This window comes from Nematolebias whitei, chromosome 1 (assembly GCF_014905685.2).
Source record: "Nematolebias whitei isolate Nwh7 chromosome 1, NemWhi1, whole genome shotgun sequence".
Taxonomy (NCBI): Eukaryota; Metazoa; Chordata; class Actinopteri; order Cyprinodontiformes; family Rivulidae; genus Nematolebias; species Nematolebias whitei.
Window position 1 is genome coordinate 63693835 of NC_056498.1, and position 27743 is coordinate 63721577.

Sequence of the window (27743 nt, forward strand, 5' to 3'; positions counted from 1 at the left end):
CGATAAGAATGTTTTAAATGTGACAGCAAGGTCAACATTTTCGGACTAATGTGACTTTTGGCGTGTTCGTAACGGAAACACGAGCGAACAGCGAAAATTACTCCCAGTGTTTCGCCTCCCTCCGCCTCTACCGCTTGAGTTAGCCACGACGATGTGATTGTAAATAAATACCGTCGAGGGAAGTTATAATTAATTATCATAACAGCTGGATGGCTTCATCACCTGTCTGTCAGCATTTATGAAACAGTCCGCATGCTCTTACATCGATAACCGTTGAGTTCCGCTTCGGGAGGAACCGCTACGTTTGGTTGACTGCATCCGCAGCCCATCCGGGGTAAGGAGGAAGACATAAAAAGAAGATGTCCTTCTTCAATTTTCGGAAGATCTTCAAGTTGGGACCCGATAAAAAGAAGAAGCAGTACGAGCACGTACACAGAGATGTCAACCCAGAAGAGATCTGGGATATTATAGGGGAGCTGGGAGATGGCGCTTTTGGGAAAGTGTTCAAGGTAAGTTCACTTCTTATATCCGCCTTTTAGTTTTAGCTTGCTCGTCCATTTGTGAAGAAACTCCCTATTCACGTTTAGTTGTGTTAAAATGGCTGCAACGATGAAGCCTTGCCCAGGCCACAGCCTTTCAAACAAAGGGCCCAGTCACTAAAAAAAAAAAAACAGCTTTGACCTTAATGTGTCAGAGATCACCAAACAAAGTTTGTGACAGCTGAGCAGGTGTTATAAAGATGAAGCCCAGTAGAAATAATCCTGGACTTTTAAGTAACACACTGACTCTGGCTGGTGTGTGTACATTTTTCTCTTCTGCAATTTATATTAGTATATTAAAGTATATTGGTATTTATATTTAATTAGTATTTATGTTTATATTAGTATATTTTATGTCTCTACGTTAGTGCAGCTACAGCGTGCGCTCTCAGGACATTATTACCTGCAGTGTCTCCTCGGTGCGGACTGAACTAGGCAAAAAGGACTTCTACTACTCCGCTCTTGTTTCCTGGAGTATCTTGCAAAAAGAAATGAAACGCTCGATCTTGACCTCTAATAAGTGGTTTAAACATCTGTTAAGTTACTGGCAAAAACCAATGTAGACATGTTCTTGCTTTTAGTTTTCTACACCGCCTTACAACCTAGCTGTTTTTTTTTTTTTGCTACTTTTCCTTTTGATTGTTCTTTTGGTTGCCATTTTATTTTAACTTGTTTAAAAAAAAAAATGTAAGCATCTTTTATGATTGTCTGTTGTTGTCCACTGTTGTCATCACTCTTTGTTGAAATCAGGTCTCTCTTGTAAATGAGTCCCGGAGGCTCAATGGGATTAACCTGTCTAAATAAAGGTTGAATTTGTTTAAAAATGTCAAATTAAGATTGTGTGAATGGTTACTAGGGATGCACAATATTATCGGCATGGTATCGGTATCGGACGATATTAACGTTAAAGTTAATCGGACATCGGCCATTCCATCAAAAATAACTCGCCGATATAAAAGATGCTGTTTTTGTATGACAACCCAGTGACAAGGATGCCTGCAGCGTCAGCACATCGTGATAACGTACCTGATCTCACGGCGGAGAGGAAAATTCAAAATGTCTGCGGTGTGGAAGTTTTTTATTTTCCGTCGCTGAAGATGTCACATTCTGAAGATTTTTGGACTACGTTGAGCTTCGCTACATCGTCCCCAGTCAGAGATATTTTTCCGACGTAACCTTACCCGAGTTACAAGCCGTCATTTCCGACGTCATTGAGAAGCTAATAGCCGATAGCACTTGGGTGAGTTTTACCACAGACATTTGGACGTCGTGTTAGCCCCGTTAGCATGATTAAGTCTTACGGCACAATGGATAGACAAAAACGTTGAACTTAAAAAGGCTGTCCTTCATGCACAAGAGTGCAGAGGATCCCACACTGCAGCTAGGAACCCGGAACAAGTCTCCACAAGTGAGACAGCATCACTGGTGACTAATGCTAATAAATAACATTTAATACTTTTCATTTAATATAAGTTAAGTGCTATGCATATCATATGGCTGTTACTGAATATATGTCACCAGCTCCATACACAATTTGTGTAGCAAATTAGCCTAAATGAGAGGGCTATGTTCTGACAAAAGGAAAGTATATAAAATATCCGTAATCGGCCAAATAAGTTTTAACATATCAGATATCGGCCAAAAATCCAATATGGTGCATCCCTAATGTTTACCCATAAGCTGCTATATTCATACCCATCTGCTCACAACGGACTCATGTTCAGGCTGCTGTTTAATACACCATATTATATTACATTAGTATTGTTTAGCATATATCTTAGATCCTTGTATACTTTCTTTTTTTATACTTTATCTTACCGTATTGCTATTTTTGGGTGTAACTGGGACATTGAGTACACATTTTCCTTCCACCTCATGTACCACATGTGATGCGAATGACAACAAAGTCACCTTGAGATATTAATTATTACCTTTAGTTAAACTAGTAAGTCCCATTTGTACTTTTGAGTATCCTCCCTTGAACAGTTATGATTTTGTGTCTGCCTCATTTTATGTTTTATAAATCACTTAACATTTTTAGGATTGTTTGTTTTTTGGAGGGCTAAGGTCACTTTTTGAAAGTGTTTTTCAGAATAAAACTACTTCCAGCTCAGGGCTTTTGTTTTGATGTTGTTAAATGAGTTAAAGGGTAACATATTGAATGAAACATGCTACTTGAATCTTATACATATCACAATATCATCTGCAAGAAAACTCAAGAAAAAATGTTTTAATCGTGTAACAACCTGTAAGCTTTGGGTAGCCTTTTACTTTTTGTCACGTTGTATCCCCAAATTATTCCCAAATGTTACCATTTCATACTTTGTACCTGTGTACTTATGATCAGGTTGTTGTTTTACCCAGTAATCCTAGCCCTAAATTTAACCAATTGTCAACGTTTGTAAATTTAAAATAAATGCTCTTTGTCTGTTGCTGTTTACCCACTGACTCCAGCTCTAATGTTAACCACAATCTAACCAGATGAGTAGATTACAGTACGATATCAATAAAATTCTATCTCATCTTATCTTAATATGGATTACTTTAAATCTTTGCCTGTCAATGTGGGTATGAAGAGACCATAAGTTTATAAGGTTTAAGGTGACTTTATTGTCATTCGCATCACATGTGGTACATGAAGTGGAATGAAATTGTGTACTCAAGGTCCCAGTTACACCCAAGAAGAGCAAAATATAAACTATAAAAAAAGAAACCGTATACAAGGATCTAAGATATACGCTACTAAATCCGTACCCATAAAAGTCATTAAAAAAAGTCATAAAAGTCTGGGTGTGAAGTAATCTGCTTTCCAACTTGTAACTAAAGTCTACAGACTTTATCAGGGTTTTGTTGATTGCTTTTGAAAAATTAGACATATCAGAGTTTTGGGAAGATACCAATATGCTGGAGTCGTATTGGTATCTTTTTTTGTTTGTTCGCTTTTTAAACTTCCATTCTTGGTCTGTTTCTGTCGGCACAAACTTTGATCTATTTAAAGCAACATTTAAGCCTGCACTGAGCAAAAGCAGAGACAGTGTCCTTCCTTTGAAAACTGGCAAAAGCATCATCTACATCATTTAATTTTCTGAGTTACATAGATTTATGTCTTTTTTTTTTTTAAAGACATCTTGGGATGTCTTCTTCTGGCCGTATTTTGCCAGCATGTTTTCATTCATTCAACTTTTATTTACGTATACAGGTTAGTGACGTTAGTCTCATTGAGCCACAAGAACTCATTTACAAGAGAGACCTGTTTTTAACAAAGAACACAGAAGAGGTACAAACAATAATAGACGGTCATATAAAAAAAGCATATAAACTGAAAAGTCAATAAAAGAAATGAAGAGACAAAAGCGTCTACTTTATAAAGTGGTGTAAAATACTAAAAACAGGAACATGTCTGTACTGGGTTTTGCCATGAACTTAGCTGTTGTTTAAAATCCCTTAGAGAGGTCAAGGTCGAGAGCTTCAGGTCGTTTTGAAAGGTGTTACAGGAACAGAGTAAGAGAAGGCCCTTTTTCAAAGTTCGGTTCACACTGAGGGAACACTGCAAGTAATTATGTCCTGAGAGCGCACGCTGTAGCTGCACTCACGGAGTGACATGTAGGAGGAGATTTATGAAGGCAACAGACCAAGAAGTGATTTAAAGATGAAAATGTACCAGTGGGAGTCTGCGTGAAGTTATTGATGTCCAATTGACCAAGGAATACAGAGTTCAGTGATGGGTACAATAATAACAGCTAGTTATGAATCTTAGTGCACCGTGGTGTGGTAGACAGCATCTGCAAGGTGCTTGCAGGAGCATTCATGTAAATAATGTCACTGTATCGCGAATCGTACCGCGAATCAACCAAAATATCCAAGTATTTATAAGAATCAACAAACTCAGTAGGGACACCAGTCGAAGTTAAGATAGAAGGAAGGACTGCTGGTAAGGATCAATAAAGTATATTGATTGATTAAGCACAAATTTGAGACGGAACAAATCTTAATTTAAATCTGACTGGATGATGTCGAATGCAGACTGTAAAAGCTGAAAAACCTTAGCAACTTCTAGCTCGACAATAAACAACCGTGTCGTCGGCATAGAAATGTAAGGATGCATCAGGAATGAACTGACCTACATTACTTATGTAGACTGTGAAGAGGGTTCGTCCTAAATCTGAACCTTGCGGTACACCGTTGTTAGCATTTATGGTAGATAGCTGGATGAAGTACAGTGTCTTCGATCTGGTCAGAAGGATAAATGGTGATAATGCATCCTTTTAACAAATGTATTCAAATAATTAAAGTGTATGACTGTTTTATGATTTGGAGAAATCAATTCCATTCATTTATTTTATTTATTTATTTGTGAGTTTTTATGTTTTGATACAGTGAGTTGGCACAGTGAGTATGTTTTTATACATAGTGAGTCTGTTAAACAGCCTCTTTCTGTTAGTGCTGCTTATGCAGTTCCTTCCTGCCTGGAGCTCCTGTGATCGAATAGTTTAAATCCATTTAAGTCTTGGGTTTATTTTTATTTGTTTCTTTCCTAGTCTGGTTAGCTGATCATCTGACTACTTTTATTTTTGCAGTTTAAACCCATATTCAAATATCTAGAGGTGAAAGCAAAATACTTTTGTTAGGTCATATTACTATTGACGCAGCTATTTAACAAGCACTTGATGATTGCCTCCTTTAGGTGTGGTGGAAATGGTTGCCAGACCAGTGTGAATCAGCTGGTTTAAATTAGTAACAATGGAAGAAAAAAGCCTTCTTACATGCCTTGAGAATAGGTTGTATACTTTAAAAAGTGAAGAGGTGGGGTGTTTTTTTTTTTTTGCAAAGTAATCATTTTTCTAACTTAATTCTATTCAGTTATTGACTGTATATAAAATTGCTTTTGTTAAATAAGGAATGGATGAGTCTTCCTTAAACAGTACGACGCTCACAGGCTCTCATTGGTTTGATTTAAAATACAGGTTTTTTGCTGACCACAGAGAATGGGATTCTTGGTGAAATGATGCATGGCAATGGGGAAAATACCAATGGATGTATACATCTGTATTGGAGAGAGTCTGTCAAACAGACAGCCTGTACAAAATGGAAGAGACGGAAAGTGTCTTGGGTCAAAATGTTTAAATATAGGGTCTGACACAGCAGTGGGTGTTAACCCACTAACTCCCTCTCTTGTGTTTTTTGTTCACTCCCTGACATTTTGTCTGTATATCAACGTCAAGTATTTGACCAGCCAGAAATAGCTCTATAGCTTCTTGTTAGTCTTTTTTTGCAACCAGCACCTTCAGCTCACCCTAACTTTAAACAGTTCTAGGATCTTTCAGAATAAATAGCTTCTTTTTTTTTTTTTTTTTTTTTTTTACATTGGAGTATAATGTATATTTAACATAATAAAAAGCACAAACTGTCAAACCTAGAAGAGGAAGTGAGTGCTTCACGTAATCATTTTATGATAGTTGTGGTCAAACATACAAGAAGTGTTTGACGAGATTTGAGTCGGGTAATTATTTTTAGAGAAACCTTTAATGTAAAATGTAAATGTTTCAAGTTTCCTTAATGTTTTGAAGATTACAGGTTTGCAAGAACATTGTTAGCTGTCATCAAATGTTGATTTCTCAACCCAAAACTGGCTTTTTGTTGTACAATATATGATATAAATCTAGATAAAAGTTCTTACTAGCTTTAAGCCACTATTATGTTTCAACATATTAATCAACATATTCCTTGAATTCAATGCCAAGTGTCTTGTCCCTTTTCTTGCTTTTATATGTTTTCAGTCCGTGCTCCATATTTTGTTGTTGTATGTTGGTTTACAGGCGCAGAACAAGCTGAATGGGACCCTCGCAGCTGCTAAGGTCATTGACACAAAGACAGAAGATGAACTGGAGGATTACATGGTGGAGATCGACATTTTGGCCTCCTGCAACCACCATCACATTGTCAAGCTGCTGGATGCTTTCTACTTTGAAGGCAAACTTTGGGTAAGTGGCAAAGTGGTTGACAGAGAAAGCTACATTTTCAGCTCCTCATCATTGTTGTAGTCAACAACATTTTGAACTTCTTTTGACCGTCGGACTCGGTTGCAAAAATGAAAATACGGCCCAACACAAAGGAAGAAACAAAAATCTACTCCAGTGTCCTAACGTAGCTGTTTTATTGTGAGCAGAGAGTCAAGGATTAATCCATGGTCTCATTCTGAGAGCACTGAGAGGCCCCAGAGCAATTGCGTCCTGTCAGGTGGTGTCATGTGACCACCCCTTGTGGATTGGCCACAGCTATAGGAAGATAATGGAGCGATTTTGGTGGCTGGAGAAAGTGTCTGTGAATAATTCATGGCTGAACGCAGGTCATACGTTTGGCCTCTGTCCTTAGACAGCATGATCAATGCATGTGCCTTTGCTTTGCATCTGATTCAGTTAATGTGTTTTATTCATTTTCAAACGGACACCAATATTTAAAAACCGTGCCTAAAAATGAAAATACTATAACATAGTTATTATTAGCTCAAATGGAAAACTTGAATAACCCTGTTCTGCCTAAAGCTATTAAGCTCCAAAGAACAGGTTCGATGCTTTTTTCTTTTCATTTAGTTTGTTTTGTTTAACCAACTGTAATCTTAGCTTTGATTCAGATTTTAACAATGTTATTAGATGATGAAATGGTTATACAAAACGTATAAAAATAAGTGGAAGCTATTAAATTAGCTACTGCAGTGAAGCTGTTTCATTTTACATCTTAATACAAGTATTATTGTTTTGTGAAATAGTGAATATGCAGACTATCTTTTTACTTGGGTCACCCAGTTTTATCTATATTATTAAGACCAAAAAAAAAAAAGATGACCAACACTGATCCATACTCTGGACTGAATTACTGAGCATGACCGCAGCCTCTGCTCAGATTTCTTCACACTGCACACACTTTTTAAAACCAAGTCAAAGCGCTTGATTTAAAAATGTATAACACATGGAAGCTGACAAATCGTTGTGCAGAGACCTGGTGTAGAATTGGCTAATTACTGTACCAAGCAGGTGTTGTTAAAATGTTCGTCCTGTAAAGCTGTGTTATTGTTTGCATCGTTCATTTCTTTTATAGATGTCACAAAAGTCCCATAATGCTCACAAAGATCTTCGTAGCTGCCTCCAGTTTGTACGAAGCGCATCTACTGATATTTTAATCAGGCACATTAGAGCATACTAAAACGAAAACGTCTTTAGTAGATGCTGGTAGTGGGCGATTGGTGTCCTATTGATTGGCTCCTTGGAATGTCCGTGTAATCAATAACAGAATGGGATTTCTTCTGTCCTTCCAATGAAGGTTGCTTTACCAGTTTACTTTGAGCAACAGGTTTTTAGTTGAAGCCTATTTTGTTCTTCAAGAGTCAAATTAAAGCCTTATTGCAGTAAAGTTATTTATGATTTCACATTTATTTATTTATTTATTCTGTTTTTGTTTTGTTTTTTCAGATTCTGATTGAGTTCTGCGCCGGTGGTGCTGTTGATGCCATCATGCTGGGTAAGTCCCTCACCGAAAGAAACGGAAAAGCTCTAAAGCATTCTTGGGGCTTTTCTTTGCTCCATCCTGAGGTGCCAGATTTTTCTACTTCATCTCAAAGCCTCCACAGTGGGAATCTTTTTTTTTGTTTGTTTTTTTTCCTTTTCCCAGTTTGAGAGGCCGTTCCAACTATGTAATTATTGCAGCTCAGGTTTCAAGGCGGGGTTATTCCAGTCTTATGGCCTTTCTGCACTTTGTGTTGCTTTGAAGCCTGAAGAGAAACCTCACCTCTTCTGTTTTTATTGTGACCAAATATGACAATAATTTTAGTAAAGTATTGGGTGTGTATGCATTGTGCTCAGTGTTCCGACAGATGTATTTGTTGAGCAACACTGGGTAATGTAGAAGTAAAGTTTGCCCTCCAGGTGCTTCTGAATGTCACCGATAAATTGCATTCACTGCTAATGTGTCCAAATGCCTGTGTCTGTTATTCGTCAGAACTTGAAAGACCTTTGACTGAGCCTCAGATACGAGTGGTGTGTAAGCAGACGCTGGAGGCCTTGGTTTACCTCCACGAGAATAAGATCATCCACAGAGACTTGAAAGCTGGAAACATTCTCCTCTCCTTGGATGGAGATGTAAAACTAGGTAAAAAACTGCAAGGAGCCAGTCATATTGCATACATTTCAAAAAGATTACAAAACTAACAAAGTGATGGGCTTTCTGTACTGTAGTCTTTATACATGACTTGTGGATTGTAGTTGGTGACGCATCAAATTGGTTACATAACTTTCCTCAAGTAAACTATTCATGTTGCTGCTGTGGTATCCATAGCTGCTTTCTCCCTGATGATTCATGTTCCGTAGGCAGAAGGTCATACCTCAGCCTGACAAACAATAATTATCAAGCTAGTCATCAGGGACTTGGTAAATCTTTTTATTCCACTAATGTGTAGATATTGTTAGTAGTGCAAAAAAGACTGCAGGCACAGATAACTGATGTTTTGTGACGGGCCCCGATTGATTTTAATGTATCCATAACTCAAGTCTTTTAAATAAACTGAGCTTAAATTGATGATGAAACAAATTGCTGTTCATTTCTACTTTCAGCTGATTTTGGGGTGTCTGCTAAAAATAACAACACATTACAGAGAAGAGATTCTTTCATTGGCACTCCATATTGGTGAGTCATATAGCTTAATTCTACAGTAAGTAGGCATGTTACTATTTATATCTGATAATTGTATTAACATCTTTTCGAGGAGGAATAAATGTGAAATATTACAAAAGGCTATATTCAGATGTTTAGATACATTTGAGTATTGAATAAACTGCTTTAAATACTTGAAAATAGGCCTGTCACAATAAACAATAAATCAATTAATCGCATGATAAATGAAAATTATCAACCTCATTTCCATTTATCGGCTTTGCTTCTTTGTGTCTCTCTTTCTACTGAAGACACTGGATGACAAAAGGCTGAACTCCAGTGCTCTTCACTGACCCCGCCCTTTCCTCTTTTCGCTTTAAAATCCATTTTAATGATCCAAAATTGCATTTTTGGATCATTAAAAGCAGCTAACTTGAGAAGCTAAGCTATGTTCTAGTTCTAGAATTGTGCCGCTCCAGGTGGCTGCATGTTGGAGCATCTCTGTTACTTTCATTCTGAGATTTTGCTTTTGGAAACTTTAATTCCTCTCTTTCTGGATGTAAATCACATTTTTTGGATGATGGTTTCCTCTGGTATTGGATGTTGTGCAGTTGGAAGGATTTTTACTGAAACTTTTTTTAGTTATGGACATTTGTTATGATGCATAACCATGGTAACAAGGCAGTTTTCTACAACCAACAGCAGCTGATTAATAATAATAATAATGTCATCACAATGTCAGCACTGTGTGTATCCATACAATGGCGAAATTAGTCTCTGCATTTAACCCATCCACCACCAGGTGGTGCAGTGGGCAGCTATTGAAAGCGCCCGGGGGGCATTTTGGGGGTGAGGCGTGCTGCCCAGAGACGCCATGTGATGTGCAGTGACTGGGGATCGAACCTGGGACTTTCGGGTCCCAAGCCGGCTGCCCTGCCTCTACACCATCTCGGCCCCATCTCAAAAGCTCAAATAATATCTCAACTACAGCATCAAATCTCAAATGAGTTGAAAAGGATGTTCTGTGGACGCATTCTCATCTACCTGCCAGCTGTGCTCAAGTGCCTGACCACTGAGATCCTGGAACTAGCAGGAAACGCAGCTCATGACAGCGGAAGGACAGGATCGTCCCTCGGCACCTACAGTTGGCTGTCCGCAGCGACGAAGAGCTCAGCAGACTGCTGGGAGGAGTGGCCATCGCTCTGGGAGGAGTTCTGCCCAGCATTCGGGCGGTACTACAGCCCGGGGGAACCGAGAGGCCAACTGAGTCTGGGTGGATGGATCGGACACATCTGCAGCCAGTTTCTTGGGATCCATTGTGGGATGGACCTTTACAAGAGATCCTTCCTGCCTACAGCCATCAGCATCTATAACATCTCTTAATGAAATGAGGATAACGAGTTACAACAACAAATAATTTCCTTTTGGGATTAATAAAGTATTTTTGAATTTTGATGTTGTTTTTTTTTTTTTTTTTGAGTGTACTAAGCTAACAGGCCGACCTCAAGAAAAAAAATTCTGTCTTGTTGAGGCTCCAAATTCACGGTTGAAACTTGTGCCTTTGTGTAAAAAGTTGTTTTTTTCTGCAAATAGAAGCTGAAAACTTGTTTACAGATTGTTTTTATTAAAAGCTTTGTGTGACAAATGCTATGCTAAAGAGCTCAAATCACACCAAGCGTCCGCCATTTTTAGAAAAGGATAAAGGAAGGAGAGAAAGCCCATGTGAGGCCTCCCTCCCATTTTTCTTAGAGACATGCTGTTCGCTCCCTCACTCCCTCACTCCCTCACTATCCTTCCTTCGGTTCAAACAGCCATATACTGCCATCCAGTGGTCGAAATGTACTACACACCTAACAAATTAACCAACATTTCTTCTTAAATTTGACAATAATTACTAATTATTATCAAATTCCAAACAATGTTATCGTTTATCGCAATAATTTCTGAGACAATTAATCACCCAGCAAAATTTGTTGTCATGACAGGCCTACTTGAACAAGCTTCTTCTCTTTCATATTCCAAACTGAGATGCGTTCACACAGTATTAGATTTTTTTCCTCTTTGAAAAAAAAATAATAATAATGGAGGTTTACCCTTTTAGTAACAGAAAGTTTATTCTAAAATTACATTCCCTTGCAGCTCGGCCTGTCACGATAACAAATTTTGCGAGGCAATTAATTGTCTCAGAAATTGTTGCGATAAACGATAATATTGTTTGAAATTTGACAATAATTAGTAATTATTGTCAAATTTTAGAAGAAATGTTTCATTTGTTTTGCGTGTAGTACCTTTTTTTTGACCACGGATGGCAGTATAAGACTGTTTGAACCGAAAGATGGATGGTGAAGGAGCGATGGTGAAGGAGCGAGCAGCGTGTCTCTTTAAAAAAATGGAAGGGAGGCCTCCTGACGTGACATGGGCTGTCTCTTTGGTTCTCAAAATGGCGGACGCTCGGTATGGTTTGAGCTCTTTAGCATAGCATTTTTCACACAAAGCTTTAATAAAAAAATGAATGAACAAGTTCTCAGCTTCTTTTTGCAGAGAAAAACAACTTTTTACATGAAGGCACAGATTTCAACCGCGAATTTTGGAGCTTCGACAAGATGGGTTTTTTTCCCGAGGTTGGTCTGTTAGCTTAGCTCATAGCTTAGCTTCTCAACTTAGCTGCTTTTAATGATCCAAAAACGTGATTTTGGATCGTTAAAATGGATTTTAAAGAGATAGGAGAAAGGGAGGGGTCAGTGAAGAGCACTGAAGTTGAGCTTTTTATCATCCAGTGTCTTCAGTAGAAAGAGACATAAAGAAACGATAAAACCGATAAATGAAAAAATGAGGTTGATAATTTTCATTTATTATGCAATTAATGGTTTTATTGTTTATCGCGACAGATCTACTTTCAACTAAATAAGTGTTTAAAAACAACTGTGAACCATTATCCAACATATTTTGCAGGATGGCACCAGAGGTGGTGATGTGTGAAACTTCCAAAGACCGTCCGTATGACTACAAGGCCGACATTTGGTCCCTCGGGGTAACTCTCATAGAGCTGGCACAGATTGAACCACCCAACCACGAGATGAATCCCATGAGAGTGTTACTGAAAATAGCCAAGTCCGAGCCACCCACGCTCATGCAACCCTCTCGCTGGTGAGATGGTGTGCTTGTGATAGCGAAAGAGGCGGCAGGGGAAAGTTTAGGGATTTGAGATAAGGATTTGTTAAGCATTTAATCTGGCACTTTATGATAGTTTTATTGTGTGCATGAACAGTCATCAATGTGAGTCCATAAAGCCAGAACAAGGTAGTGTTACTGTTTTATTACCAAGAAAATGTATTGATTTTGTTTTTTATTAAAAGGTCTCCAGAATTTAATGACTTTTTGAGGAGAGCTCTAGACAAGAATGTGGACAATAGATGGAATGCAGTCCTGCTTCTGCAGGTGAGCTGCCTCTTTTATTTATTAGTTACATCACTGTACAAAAGCATATAAACAGTCTGCATTTTTCCCACGTACTATATTCTTTTATTCTTATATTCTTGATAAAAAGGTTACGTTTGACTTGTTTTCCTTTTGCTTATTACTCCAGTACTAATTTCACACACACAAATCAGTTCTATGTTCCTTTTGTGTATGTAGCATCCTTTTGTGACAAGTGTAACTGATAGCAGACCTGTCAGAGAACTCATCGCTGAGGCCAAAGCGGAAGTCACAGAAGAGCTTGAAGATAGCAAAGAGGAAGAAGAGGAGGATGAACCCGATACACCTGTGGTGGGTATTTTTAATGTTTACAACAAGGGTTGTGGTGCTTAGACATGGCATGCTGTGGTTATATTAATTAGCAGGAAGGTGCAGAAGATCTTTTAATCTAGAATAATGTTAAATTATACTGATTAATTTGGAACAAGTTATTTAAGTGTAGGTCTTTCTATATTGTTTTATCATGCTGCCACAGTAGAGATGTGTATACTGGCTGTAATAAGTTTTTTTTATTCAACATAATAGTATGAAAAATAAATCTTTGTCATCAGAGAATGATCAGAGATCTCAAAGTACTGTTTTATTAATTGTTTTAACATTTTTTTTGGTTTTTTAACTTCAGGCAGCTCCTGGGCACAAACGAGCTCCATCAGATGTCAGTGTGGCCAGCTCGGAGGAAGACAAAGCCCCACCGACCCCCTCCAACCTTGAGTCTGTTACAGAAAAGGCAGAAGCTGAGCCTGTTAACGACCAAACCAGCGATAAGCTCTCTGATGAGGGACTTGGAACAAGTGAAACCGATAAGAACGAAGAGGAGAAACTCAATGAAGTGTCTGATGCCAGTAATGAAGATCTGACCTCTGGACTAATGGAGACCAGTAACAATTTTACCTCACAAGACTCATCCAGTGCTAAACTAGAAGGAGCTCAAACTGAAGATGTTTCTGTTGAGCCTGCAGTGTCTGAAACGAAAGAAACTGTAGAAGAACCTCAAACAGATGGTAAAGAAATGGAGAGAGGACAGAAGGAGACGGAGGAAAACAAAACGGAAGTGGAAAATACCCAAATAATAGAACAAAAACAGCCACAACAGGTTAAAGAAAAAGGTGTAATGGTATCTGTAGAATCACAAAGCAAGCCTGAGGAGGCATCAACACAAACTGCATCTGAATCACAGGAAGTCACGCAGGCTGACAAAGTGTGTGACGAATCAGAAGAGGAGATATCAACACATGAATTGACAGAGGCCAGAACAGAAGACAGTGTCACAGCTAAAAATGGAAACGCAGAGAATTTAGTTTTAAATGAAATGGACACAATTATAAATGGAGTCGCAGACACAAAGAGCAGTGTGGTGGAGACCTCCACAGAATCCGAATTAGAAAACAAGACCACAGAAAGTCAGTCTGAGAAGTCTGCCTCTGAAGAGGCAGAGCAGCCTACACAAGAGAATCGGGCAGGAAAGGAGCGTGAACTTCAAGAACAAGCACAGAATGAATCCAGCATAGTCAATGATGAGGTCAGAGATGAGTCTAAGGTTTCTGACCAAACAGCTGCATCTAAAGATGATTGGGAGAAATCAGCTCAAGCTGATGAAATCACATCACAGGTTGCCACATCTGTTCAAGAAGCTGATTCAGAAACCAAGATGGAGCCTGGAAGCCCCGCTGTAGTCAAGTCAGATGTGGAGAAAGACTCTGACTCTGGAAGCAGCTCTGCTGCTGACAGCAGCAGCCTTGACCTCAATCTGTCCATCTCCAGCTTCCTGTCCAAGAGCAAAGAAGGAGGCTCCATATCTATGCAGGTAAAACCATCTGCATCACACTCTCTTCTACTCAGTCTTCAACCCTGCCTTGATCATTTCACCCTCTGAAACATCACTGGTAATTTGGCAGGAGTCAAGACGTCAGAAGAAGACCCTGAAGAAGACGCGCAAGTTTATGGTAGATGGTGTGGAGGTCAGTGTGACGACGTCAAAGATAGTGACAGATAACGACACCAAGAGTGAGGAGATGAGGTTCCTGAGGTACAGCTGCATCCAGTCTGCTTGACACACTGTTTAAATCTGGAACATGACCTGTTTAACATGCCTGCCTTAAAATAGTTCCTGCTCATTTCAAAACTCTCGTAGGTTTTTACAGATGCCAGATGGGTTAACTGCCATGATCAATCCTGTTACTGTATGTTATTGTCATCTGTAGTGTTGCCTTTTAAAGACATTAGCTGTGATGCTCTGCTTGTGCAAGAACTATCTTATAATTTTCTGTTTGGTTCATCGTGTCATGTCAGTTTAGTACAAGGTAACCCGAAAAGATCAAGGCTAGATTAATCAAAACAGAAAAAGAATGGTGGAAGAAAACTGTTCATGAGCACTCTAGTAAATAAAATCCTGTCTCAGAAGTTTTGCATAGATCAGTTATTGCATTTTAAATAATGTATATTTTGGCAACACAAACGCTTGTTTCTTTTTTTTTTTTAAGGCGGCAGGAGTTAAGAGAGCTGCGCCTTCTTCAAAAAGAGGAGCACAGAGCCCAACAGCAGCTGAGCAACAAGCTGCAGCAGCAAAGAGAGCAGATCTACCGGCGCTTTGAACAGGAAACTACTGTGAGTACCTCTGTGATGTGGTGAATTTTGTTTCCCCTTTTTCTTCGTCTTTATTTTAAGGGGCCAATTCTTCTGACATAAGCTGCTTCATATCCGAACTGATCAAAATGTAATGAGCTTAACTTGAAACATAGTTGGTCAGTCTTTCTGTATCGTTTAATATTTCTGTTTAGAAATAACAGTTTATTGAAGAGTCCTGATGCATGCTCAATAATAATGCTCAAAATAGATAAATAATCCATCCAGAGGAGCTGACTCAACCTTAAGTTTATTAAATAACTTGGTGATAACGGCACCATTAAAGGTCTCTGCATACTTCATCCAAAATGGCGAAATCGGCTCTCATTGACGTATTTGCGTTACAAAAAGTGCGTCATTTTGTTCTCGGAGCAGCTTCGCCCGCCCCTTCTCAACCCAAGGCTTGGACCAAACTTTTTCTCACATGCGTGAGATACTTGCGGCAAGTATTATGTGATCAGTCAGAAGTTTGTGGGTGTGTTTTTCAATGCGGAAATGCGCTCGGACATTCGGCTGTACGACTCTTCAAACACACTAAATTAGTAAAATGGGCAAAAACTCCTCTGAGTGGCGATTGCGCAGACAGTGGAGGAGTCTGTCTGCTGAAAAGTGTGGCACTTTCTTCATGATAGATTTGTGGCCAAATGGCAGATGCAGGGACAGCATGGAGACCCTGGCAGGAAGAAACCCAAGCTGTGATATATATTGCAGCGGGAGGGGTTTCCCAGGAGCTCTGCACGGTGTGTCTCATGGACTATGAAAGGTGTGTGCGAAAACAAACATTCTACAACCATGTGACTTGGAGTCAACTATTTGGATTCAGATGGAGTATGCAGGGCCCTTAACCTTCCTGCTGCACTTGAGTCAAAGGACCCAGTAAACTGAGGCCTACTGGGTCATATTGATTCAAGAGCAGCAGGAGGTTTTAATTAGAGAATTTCATACAGCATAAGCCTAAAAGGCTCCATCCAAACTACTAATCTATACATCAACAACAATTTTATATCTCTTGGTTTTACAGACAAAGAAACGTCAATATGACCAAGAGGTGGAGAACCTTGAGAAGAAGCAGAAACAGACGATTGAGCGACTGGAACAGGATCACACCAGCCGGCTCCGAGACGAAGCCAAACGCATCAAAGCGGATCAAGACAAAGAACTGTCCAAGTTCCAAAACATGCTGAAGAGCAGGAAGAAGGAGGTATGGCGCTGCACGGCTGTTTCTGGGTGGGAACTGGTTATTAATTTTGTTTTAACGTCTAGCTGCATTTTTGCATGTCAGAGCTGTTTAATAGTGCATGTGTTTAACAACTTAGCTGTGACTTCATCTTAATTTGGTTTGGCGAACTAATCCTGGGTGTTGTTTTCAGCTGTTCAGCCTTGTAGCTACAGATGACTGCAGACTGACTGAGCTGTCGTTCGATCCATTTAGTTGAATCCATTATTTATCTCTTTTCTAAGCTTCTGCTGCCTCTCCTTCTTGTTGCTTTCTCAGAAATACTTTGCTACAAGTTGTTTTTCCTATTTTCTGGCTAAACCAAGTCGTATGATGTTCCCAGCTTACATTTCTGCTTTTTAATCAGTATTTTCTGTCTCTTTGTTTGCTCTTTAATAAGCATTTGATGCTTTGCTTGGTGCTTTAGTCATACGTATAATTTATACGGTATGATGCCTTTTTTTTTTTCAAGGTAATTTGTCTTTTTTTCATGCTGTTCATTGCAATTACTTGCTGGGCGTTGGGGTGCATCTCTTTCAATTTTTGAGCAAGTTATTTATTTAATACTTGGAGTATACAAGAAAATTAAAATGGTATATCTGAGCTTTGTTTTTTGTTCTTGAGATACAAACTGTAAGCATTTTTCTCTTTCTCAGTACATTTGTGTGTCTTATTTTGTCATTTAAAACGTTTTTAATGTTGAAAGAGTACTCAACTTGTGTATTGAACTAACCATGTCTTCTTTATAAGTGTGTGAGTTTGTGTTGGACATGGGATGACCAGCTTTGCCTGATTTTTTTGTTTTTAAGAGGTGTTGGGTTTCTTTGGGTTAAATCTTACAAGACTTGCATCAGAGTAACTGAAATGGAAATGTCTCAAGTGGATCTAAGATAAATGGGTACCACTTTGGGGGATTTCTTAATAATATACTCATTTATAAAGAGTCCCAAAAACTTAGCGAAATTGTACTTTGCAGTCTTTTTTGCTCCTGTGTTTTAATCTTTTAAGGATCAAGCATTTAATCATCAAGAAAACAATCATGTAATTAAATCTGTAGTTAAAGTTAGTTGCAGCTTAGCTCGTTATTTTTATCCATACAATAAAGCCAGTGTATATTTGTTTATCAGGTGGAAACAGGGGAGTTGCAAGATTGTCTACGTTTGTAAATGGTAAATGATAGATGGACTGTACTTATAGCACCTTTCTATCTTATTTCAAGATACTCAAAGTGCTTTACACTACAATCTGTGCCTCATTTACCCATTCATACAGCACTCTACTAGATCTCTACAAAGCTAATTGAACAAATCATTCTAAAGAGACTAATCAGTGCTTTAGATCACATTCATACACAGATGGGACACATATCAGAGGCTATGAGGGGTTCAGTGTCTTGCCCAGGGACACTTCGACATGTGACTGCTGGTGGATTCGAACCCCCAACTCTCACATTGGAGGACGACTGCTCTAACCACTTAGCCACAGGCGCCCAATAATAATACTGAAACGTTCCACCTCAGTTACTCTGCTTTTTTTTAATTCATAAGTCAAAATAATCAACGTAGTTGGTGACGGTGGCACGTAATTGAATGCGAAGTGGTCAAGCTGTTTTTGAAACTAACTTTTCTGGCATGCGTCGACTGATTTGCCTTAAATCTTAACCCGTGCAGTTCGAGCTGAGAGCCATGATGTGCTCCTCTAAACTCTGAATCATTCAAAACGGAGAATCCAAAGGAAGCTGTGGGGAAATAAGCATGCTGAGGTGATCGGAGGCTGAATCTCTTTCCTCAAAGTGGGCCATGCATGTCTCCTGTCCCCTGTTATTGTCCAGCAGTGTTAGATTTTCAGAATGAAACGGCGTCAACTAGTTTCTGCGTACTTGCACACTGTAGGCCATTCAGGAAGTTGGACAGTCACCTAAACACACGAGACAAGAGCTCATGAAACGGTTAAAAGAAGACCTGTCGCTCCTTAAGACTGCAGAGGTAAAGCACCTCCGTCTAAGACGTGACTTTTTGTTACTTGTTTTCCCTTTCCTTCTGACCTTTACATATAAAGATTACCTTTCTGTTTTCTCTGTTTGTCTGCCTACTGAGTTGTATTCACTTTCTCAGTATATCCTCTTTGACTAGATATTACTCAGGTTTTACCATAAATGTTACTTGTTACTCTGTTTTATCTGAACAGAAATGGATAGCACTAAACTGAATAGTTTTGTTACATTTACAAAGTAGCAGAATTATGTCCTTATTTGTGACTTTTGCAAGTTAAGTAAATGCATTTTCAACTGAGCTTCTAATAAATGTGTGCGTGTGTCCCTTGATGCTTCTCTGTTCGACTTTTGCCGACTCACTCTTTCGCGAGTTTTCAATGTAAAATTGTACACGACACACTATTAGCTGATAGATGGAAGCCGACCAACCAGCGCATTGTGCTGAGGGGACACAGGGACATTTCCTGGTGGGCTGGCCCACTCGGTGATCACCAAGGGGGACTAAAGGCTCAAATCCCCCACCCGCCCCTCCTTTCTTTTTCTGAGGCTGTCTGTCGAGCCTCAGAAAGAGAAAAGAGGGGGGCAGGGTCTGTCTTATACCCGAGTGAGCCACATGAGCAGCATGGATTGTTTATTTAAAATAATCAAGCATGACCCGAACCGAACCTTTAGTCTCACTCGGCGATCACTAAGCGGGCCAGGCCACCAGGAAATGTCTCAGTGCTCCCGGGATTGGCTCAGTAACCGTAGCATCAGTCTGTCTGCTCTCTTTTGCTGTGCTCTTTAAGAGTGTTTAGAACATTATTAAGAACATTGCAAGAGTATGGGAAGGGTTTATAAAGCCTTAAAATATATACAAATACTAAAATAAATATAATGTCCTTACGTCATGGATTTTTACCCCCGCTATAGGTGAGAGACTACTGTATATATATTTTTTGTTTGTTTACATTCACATGTTATAGTTTATAGATGGTGTTGCCCTCTAAACTACATTGTAGACATGTTCGTGATATGTTGCTGACTTATGTATCTGAACAGGATACACAATACAGTAAAATGTACACATTTACAGACTCACAATGGCTTTATTGTTGATGAAGCCACTATGTTAAGCAAACTTATTTTAATGTTTTGCAACTTTCTTTCTTCAGATGTGTGTTCAGTTTGAAAAATAAAACCAGTGGGGTAAATACATTGAAGTTGAAAATGTTTTTGTCTTGTAATGGTAAAGCAGAACAAAAATACTATTTATAGTGTTGCATGAATCATATTCCTTTCAGACTATCTCATCTTAAGCTTTAAAGTCTTTTTTTTTTTGTACTAAACTTGTCAGAGAAGATCATTCAGTGATAGAGAGGAAGTGTCTGCTCCTAATTTACCAGGTACTTTAAGGAACATTTTAAAAAATGAATGCAGAGAGAACTTTTGTTGCACATCATTTTCCCAAACATTGTCTTTTTAGAGGTAGCCATGAAAAATGTTGACGATGTCTTTTTTTTTTTTTAATTATCCATTAATCAAGTGTCGTAGGGTCAAAAGCCTTGTGGGGGAAAAAAACCTCATTTGCACGCTGGATTCAAATGAAATGTTTGCAACTTTGCATTTTGAGCTGTTTTCAAGCATGTCGTAATAACTAATTATTTGGCTTCCTCGTAACATCTAGACGGAGCAAAGCTGTGCGCTTTAAACTCACTAATTGACCCAAAGTGGAAAACCCATGCCCTTGCATGACATAGGAAGAACTGGTATGAGTGCTGGTGTTTGTTCCTTTTTTATTTTATTTTATTTTATTTTATTGTGGGTATGTGAGAGTTCCTCAGTCTGCTGATTGACCCTGATAGGGCGAGTCTGCCGTGTGCTCTCCTCCGCAGGCAGTGGCCCAGGTTATGATTCAGTCTTTTCACTTGTCCTCATGTGCACTCTTCAACGCTCAGATGCAGGATGTAAGTGCCCCCCCCCCCCCCCTCCCACCCCAATTCTTTCCATCTCTGGCCAATACTTAGATGTGTGTGAAGTTAAGTGACGAGATCGTTTGTGATAGCTCACTTTTACTTTAAGAACCACACATGTAAGCATGGACAGCGTTGGCCGTTTTTTTTTGTTGTTGTTGTATTTGAGTGTTATGGCTGTTCTTGTGGAGTGGTTCTTTCTTCTCCTGCTCAGTATTTTTCCTCCACAAACCCACAAGTGTCGCACATCTAGTCTGTGTATTTTGATGGTATTTTGTGTGGTATTGTTTACATAAAACTGAATTGAGTTAATATTGCACATATTTACTCTTTCTGTTTGGATTCATGTTTGTACCCCGAGTCTAAATATACACAGATGACCTCACAGGATGCCTGAAAGTAAATCAATTGTAAATAAATTCAGCGTGATGTCCGTTGTATTGGGCTTTAGTAAAATAGCAGAAAACTTGTAAATAAAAATGGAATTGAGTGTTCAGATAGATTTGAGTATTGTGAAGAATTAAACAATAGTTGATGCTAAAACTGTTGGGTAAGATGGATTGAATTGTTTGGTAGAACTAACTGTATAACCCTGCTATTAAAATGGTTGTCACTTTTACTTTGTAAATATTTAGCTCTTACCATTATATTTTATACATTTATAACCTACTATTTGTTACCAGGGCTCATAAATTACAACTAATCCTCAGATACTTAAGTTACATTTTGCAGTATGATACAATAGATGTTTGTTGTTGAGGTTTTCTTATGGTTCAGGTAACATTATACACATAGTAACACAAGAAGTTTGGCAGGTTCACAAAACAGTTTAAATGCTATTAATGTTGTCTTAACACACCAGTGAGTCTTAATCTTTACTAAATGTTTCCTCCTTTCATTTAATTGTGGATCATCGTCATCCATAATCTCTGAGTGTCTCCTATTCTGAGTCCAAACGATGATGTCACGCCCCGGTGCTCTGTGTTGTGCTGAGTTTGAAGTGGATATCTGTTTCTATATATTTTTTTTATTCCAGTCAGTTGTCAGATGTACTGTTAGGTTTTGTTGTCTCCTCTGTTGCCTCTTTGCTGTCCCTCTTCTCCAACGCTCCACCATGCTGCTCCTCACTGCTCGCTGTCTCTGTGGCTCCATAGGAGCAGGAGTTTCTACAGAAACAGCAACAAGAGCTGGATGGAGCTCTGAAGAAAATTATCCAGCAGCATAAACTGGAGATAGCCACCATCGAGAGAGACTGCCTCAACCACAAACAGCAGTTGATGAGAGGTAAGGGATGGAGACTGGGAACACTGAGGCCAGTCACACAGCTTGTACAAGATGATAATGTAGAGTCTCACTGTCTTCACACATCACCTCGTTTTTCAGTTCAAACTGAGCTGAGTTACCAGTAATGCCAGCAGTCTGCTCTCTGGCTGTCATAAAGTACAAACATTTATTCCACAGCAACTTAAAATGTTAGTGGACAAAGATACTTTCAGTTTAGACTAGAGGTATGCTGCTAAAGCGAGCACGTGACGGTCAGATAACTGTTGTTTGGGAGGACATACTGAAACCTGTCCAGCTTGCTGGCAGCTGTTTTTGTTTATATTTCCCCATTCGTCCCTGTCCATCATGCAGATTCAAAGCTCTACGTCACGTTTGTGTTTTGTAGCTCGGGAGGCAGCGATGTGGGAGTTGGAGGAGCGCCACCTGCAGGAGAAGCACCAGCAGCTGAAGCAGCAGCTGAAGGACCAGTACTTCATGCAGAGACATCAGCTGTTAAAGCGGCATGAAAAGGTAGATCAGAGAGAAGTGCATGCAGAGTAATTTATGCCCCGAAATACATAACCCTGGACTAAAGATTGGTGTGTATTTTGTTTTTTTTAGGAAATGGAGCAGATGCAGCGCTACAACCAGCGTTTGATAGAGGAGCTGAAGAACAAACAAACTCAAGAGAGAGTTCGCCTGCCCAAGATCCAACGCAGCGATGCCAAGACGCGCATGGCCATGTACAAGAAGAGCCTCCGCATCACCGCCACAGCAGCCATCACTCCGGACCAGGAGAGGGAACGGATAAAACAGGTTGTTATTTCTACTTGTGACATTTAGAAGGGATTGGTCGTATAGTTCGAGCTCACAGTCGCACCTAGGATTTGCCCAGTACAAACGGTTATTTAAATAAATCTCGTCTTTCTTAACCTGTGGGAAGTAAGATTAAAGAAACGTTTGTATAAACATTCACTGGCTTTATAACAATCAAAATGTTTCAGTTTATATTTTACTTGTTATGCAAGACCAGTTGGTTATCAGAAGAAATCATCTTAAAAAGCAGTCAAATGTACTGGTTTCAGCCATTGGGCTGTTTGTACTGGCCTGCTTCATAATGCACCTTGTAACTTACCACTGACCACAATACCTTTTTTTTACTCTGGGATCTTTTACGTTCGTCAAGAGGCTGACACTACGGTATAATCTCCATCCAGAATTTGAAACACATTTGTACCACCCCTAAAGCACATTGTGTCATCTTTCATCACCCCAGCTCTATGGTCAAGTTAAATAAATAGGTCAAAGGCTATACAAGGTCTTGTTTTGTCCTTTCCGTTGCTATAGATTGCTGTATAATAGTTTGTTGACGCCGTATGTAGTACTCTTGTTGTGGGGAAGTTGTTGTCACAGCTGTTTTTATCTCCCTGATTCAGTTTGCTTCACAAGAGGACAAAAGGCAGAAGAACGAGAGACTCCATCAGCACCAGAAACACGAGAACCAGATGAGAGATCTGCAGCTGCAGTGCGACTCGAACATCAGGGAGCTGCAGCAGCTGCAGGTCAGGATGAAACGCATCACAGATGGAATTAGAAACTCTACTATTAGAATAAAACAATGTTTTACAATAAATTCTCAGATTTAAAAAAAATCACATTGGATTATCTAGTGGTGTCTTTCTTTTATTTGCTTAATTTAGAAATTTTCTTCTTGCATTTTAAGAATCTATTGATAAGTTTTAGAAAATAAACAGTGACTTTAGAATAAACATTGATAAAACTCAAGTAGGTGTAGGATTTAATGTAAATTGTAAATTAAAAGCAAAGTATTATGTTGCGGTACAGATCAAGGTGGCAGTGTGCACGATTCAGTATTTTTGATGACACTCTGTTCTTACGTTTGTTCCAGAATGAGAAGTGCCACCTTTTGGTCGAGCATGAGACCCAGAAGCTGAAGGAGCTGGATGAGGAGCACAGCCAGGAGATGAAGGAGTGGAGAGAAAAGCTAAGACCCAGGAAGAAGGTACTTTTATTGTGTGAATGTTTATGAAGCATTCACACTATTGTGATCCATTTTTCTTCAGTGCGAACTTGAGCTTTTTAAATTATTTAGCCGTTTTTGCCACTTTTTTCTCATAGAAAATGAATTGAGCTCATTTTACATCGTTCAAATCTTCAGATCTGTTTACAGCCTTTTACTGCTCCTTTCACATTTTGTTCTGGTTCAGCTTCGTTGTGCAAATTGAAAAAACAATTTCAGCTACTTTCAGCTCATTTTAGCTGGGTTTTTTCCAGTCGTTTTGTGCTTCTTTCTGCTAACTACAAATTTTTTTGCTTCTTTTAACTTCTTTCTGCTAATTTCAGATTGTTATGCTCCTTTTAACTTATTTCTGCTATTTCAACTTTTCTGCTATTTCAGTTGCTATTTAGCTGTTTTATGCTAACTAACTTTTTCAGCTAATTCCACATTTTTTTACACTAATTTCAACATTTTTCAGCCTATTTCAGAAAAAAATATGCTCTTTACTTCCTTCTTGTAATTTAAGCTTCTTTCTGCTTTTTAGCTACTTTTCAGCTGTTTATTTATTTATTTATTTATTTTGCTCATTTCAGCTTTTTACAAATAATTTCCACTTTTTTGGGCTTCTTTCTTTCTGCTAACTAGAACATTTTTGTGTTCTAACTTCCTTCTGCAATTTTAAGCTTGTTCTACCTTTTCAGCTAACTTTTTAGCATTTCATAGCCAATTTCAGCTGTTTTCAGTTCAATTAAAAAATTTTGTGGTAATTTCTGCAACTTTCAGCCTAATTATTTCTTTCTGCTAGTTTCAGCTTGTTCTACTACAAACCGGATTCCAAAAAAGTTGGGACACTAAACAAATTGTGAATAAAAACTGAATGCAATGATGTGGAGATGGTAAATGTCAATATTTTATTTGTAATATAACATAGATGACAGATCAAAAGTTTAATCTGATTAAATGTAACATTTAAAGGAAAAATATGTTGATTAAAAATTTCACAGTGTCAACAAATCCCAAAAAAGTTGTGACAAGTAGCAATAAGTGGCTGGCAAAAGGAAATTGAGCATATAACGAACAGCTGGAAGACCAATTAACACTAATTAGGTCAATTGACAACATGATTGGGTATAAAAAGAGCTTCTCAGAGTGTCAGTGTCTCTCAGAAGCCAAGATGGTAAGAGGATCACCAATTCCACCATTGTTGCGCAGATAGTGCAGCAATACCAGAATGGTGTTACCCAGCATAAAATAGCAAAGACTTTTAAGTTATCATCATCAACCGTGCATAACATCATCAAAAGATTCAGAGAATCTGGAACAATCGCTATGCGTAAGGGTCAAGGCCGTAAAACTCTACTGGATGCTCGTGCTCTCCGGGCCCTTAAACGTCACTGCACCTCAAACAGGAATGCCACTGTCAAGGAAATAACAGAATGGGCTCAGGAATACTTCCAGAAAGCATTGTCAGTGAACACAATCCACCGTGCCATCCGCTGTTGCCAGCTGAAACTCTACAGTGCAAAGAGGAAGCCATTTCTAAGCAAGCTCCACAAGCTCAGACGTTTGCACTGGGCCAGGGGTCATTTAAAATGGAGTGTGGCAAAATGGAAGACTGTTCTGTGGTCAGATGAGTCACGATTTGAAGTTCTTTATGGAACACTGGGACGCCATGTCATCCGGACCAGAGAGGACAAGGATAGCCCAAGTTGTTATCAACGCTCCGTTCAGAAGCCTGCATCACTGATGGTATGGGGTTGCATGAGCGCTTGTGGCATGGGCAGCTTGCATGTCTGGAAAGGCACCATTAATGCAGAGAACTATGTTCAGGTTCTAGAACAACATATGCTCCCATCTAGACGTCATCTCTTTCAGGGAAGACCCTGCATTTTTCAACACGATAATGCCAGACCACATTCTGCAGCAATCAAAACATCATGGCTACGTAGGAGAAGGATCCAGGTACTGAAATGGCCAGCCTGCAGTCCAGATCTTTCACCTATAGAGAACATTTGGCGCATCATAAAGAGGAAGGTGCAACAAAGAAGGCCCAATACGATTGAACAGTTAGAGGCCTGTATTAGACATGAATGGGAGAGCATTCCTGTTTCTAAACTTGAGAAACTGGTCTCCTCTGTCCCCAGACGTCTGTTGAGTGTTGTAAGAAGAAGGGGGGATGCCACACAGTGGTAAAAATGGACTTGTCCCAACTTTTTTGGGATTTGTTGACGCCATGAAATTTGGAAACATCAGATTTTTCCCTTAAAATGATACATTCTCTCAGTTTAAACTTTTGATCTGTGATTTGTGTTCTATTCTGAATAAAATATTAGATGTTGACACCTCCACATCATTGCATTCAGTTTTTATTCACAATTTGTTTAGTGTCCCAACTTTTTTGGAATCCGGTTTGTATTTATTCTACTATTTAGCTGCTTTTGTGCTAAATTTAGCTTTTTCAGCAATAATCATTCACACTATATTTCCACAGGAAATACAATTTCTCTAGTTGTTCATTCATGTCTAGATTATTTCTTGAGGTTTTTTCAGATTTCTTATTGTCATCTCTGTCTGACTCGGCTGTTTGTGCTGCACCCTGCAGGCTTTAGAGGAAGAGTTCACGCGGAAGCTCCAGGAGCAGGAAGTCTTCTTCAAAATGAGTGGTGAATCTGAATGCCTTAACCCCACCACCCAAAGTCGAGTGTCCAAGTTTTACCCCATCCCAAACCTGCAGAACTCTGGTTTATAGCCTCATACGTCCAAGTTCTACAAATCTGTCAAACAAGTCCGTGCTCACTGCATTTTCCTGGTAAAACCTTTTATTTATATTACTGATCAACATGAAAATGTAATTCCTTTTGATTTGATTGTTTGAGAGCATGATGTGCCTACACACGGTTCCCTCACTCGATAAGGTTTTCTCAGCTTTCTGAGAAATATCTCACGATTTTTGCACTTTTCGAGCATGTTGAGATTGGGAGTTAAAGTCCGTCATGCTCGTCAGATGAACGTAAGCACAGCCTGCAACAGTATGAATAATCTCCAGTGCCTCGTGTGTTTTTTTAAAGGATTTTCAGCTTGTTTTTTTTCTATGCTTTTCTGCTGCTTGCATAAATAAAGAGCCCCCTGAATGTTTTGCACCTAATCATTGCTGTTCGTGCTCACAAGATGTTGAAAGATTTGTTCTAAGCATTTCACATAAACGTGTTTAATGTCTGAGAATTAGTTCGGCTGCATGTAAAGTCAATGTTGATGAAGGCGAATCAAAAAGCTAATTCTATGACTGTGATGGTTGTCTTATGAGCGCTGTTTAACGTCGTCGTGCGAGTGTTTAAGTATATAACTGTGGGTTCAAACTAAATAGAATGTACTGAGATGTGTGCTGCGTACATGTGAAGATTGATTACCAACCGCTTTACGAAAATTTGACGTTTTGCGAGAGAAGGAAATAAGTTTATTTATTTAGCACATCCTGTCATTTCAGCCTGATGAAGCCCGTGCTGTTCAGATTACTGTTACGTTACTTTTAAAGTTTTTTTTTTTTTTTTCATAATGTTTGCAAGAAAATGATTTATTGTAAAGTTTGAGTTCTAAAGGAGTGTAATGGTTTGCACTGTTATGAGCTAAAAAATACAAACATGTAAACTTTACCCTTTGGGATTTAAACTAGCAAATTGTTTCAGCATATTAATTTTTTTTAACTCGTTTTATCATTTAGAAAAATTTCCCTTTATTTTTACATCCTTGTTTTATTTTCCAAGCTTTTATTCGTCATCTTGTCATGCTGTAATCGCTGCCATGGCGAGCGGGAGTTCGGTGCTGTTCCCGTATGAATTTCAGTGTTTGAATCGGGGGAAGCCCTCGGCTGGATTTTGCCGCCACGTATCAACAGCCCATCTTAGTTTTTGTATACTAACATCATCTAGAGTTTTTTTTTTTTTTCCATGAATGCTGGAGTTTTCTTGGAGCTAACAGACACGGTTCAATGCATAATTTCATTATATATTTTTTTTTATTT

The 27743-nt window shown here is 38.9% G+C and overlaps 1 protein-coding gene across 2 annotated transcripts; it reads left to right on the top strand.

Annotated features, from left to right (window-relative positions):
* Positions 1–159: 159 nt before the first annotated feature.
* slka (STE20-like kinase a) lies at positions 160–26768 on the top strand. 2 transcript variants are annotated; one of them, XM_037679944.1, is made up of 19 exons: positions 160–509; positions 6356–6520; positions 8006–8054; positions 8532–8681; positions 9143–9215; positions 12135–12329; positions 12539–12620; positions 12819–12950; positions 13282–14463; positions 14555–14685; positions 15140–15263; positions 16303–16482; positions 18390–18482; positions 21597–21726; positions 22112–22236; positions 22327–22521; positions 23142–23267; positions 23615–23728; positions 26328–26768. In XM_037679944.1, exons 1-19 carry the CDS (start codon positions 360–362, stop codon positions 26472–26474), a joined length of 3543 nt encoding a protein of 1180 aa, XP_037535872.1. In that variant the 5' UTR covers positions 160–359; the 3' UTR covers positions 26475–26768. The 2 variants fall into 2 exon arrangements, with proteins under 2 accessions (XP_037535872.1, XP_037535878.1); XM_037679950.1 differs by lacking the exon at positions 18390–18482.
* The last annotated feature ends 975 nt before the right edge of the window (positions 26769–27743 follow it).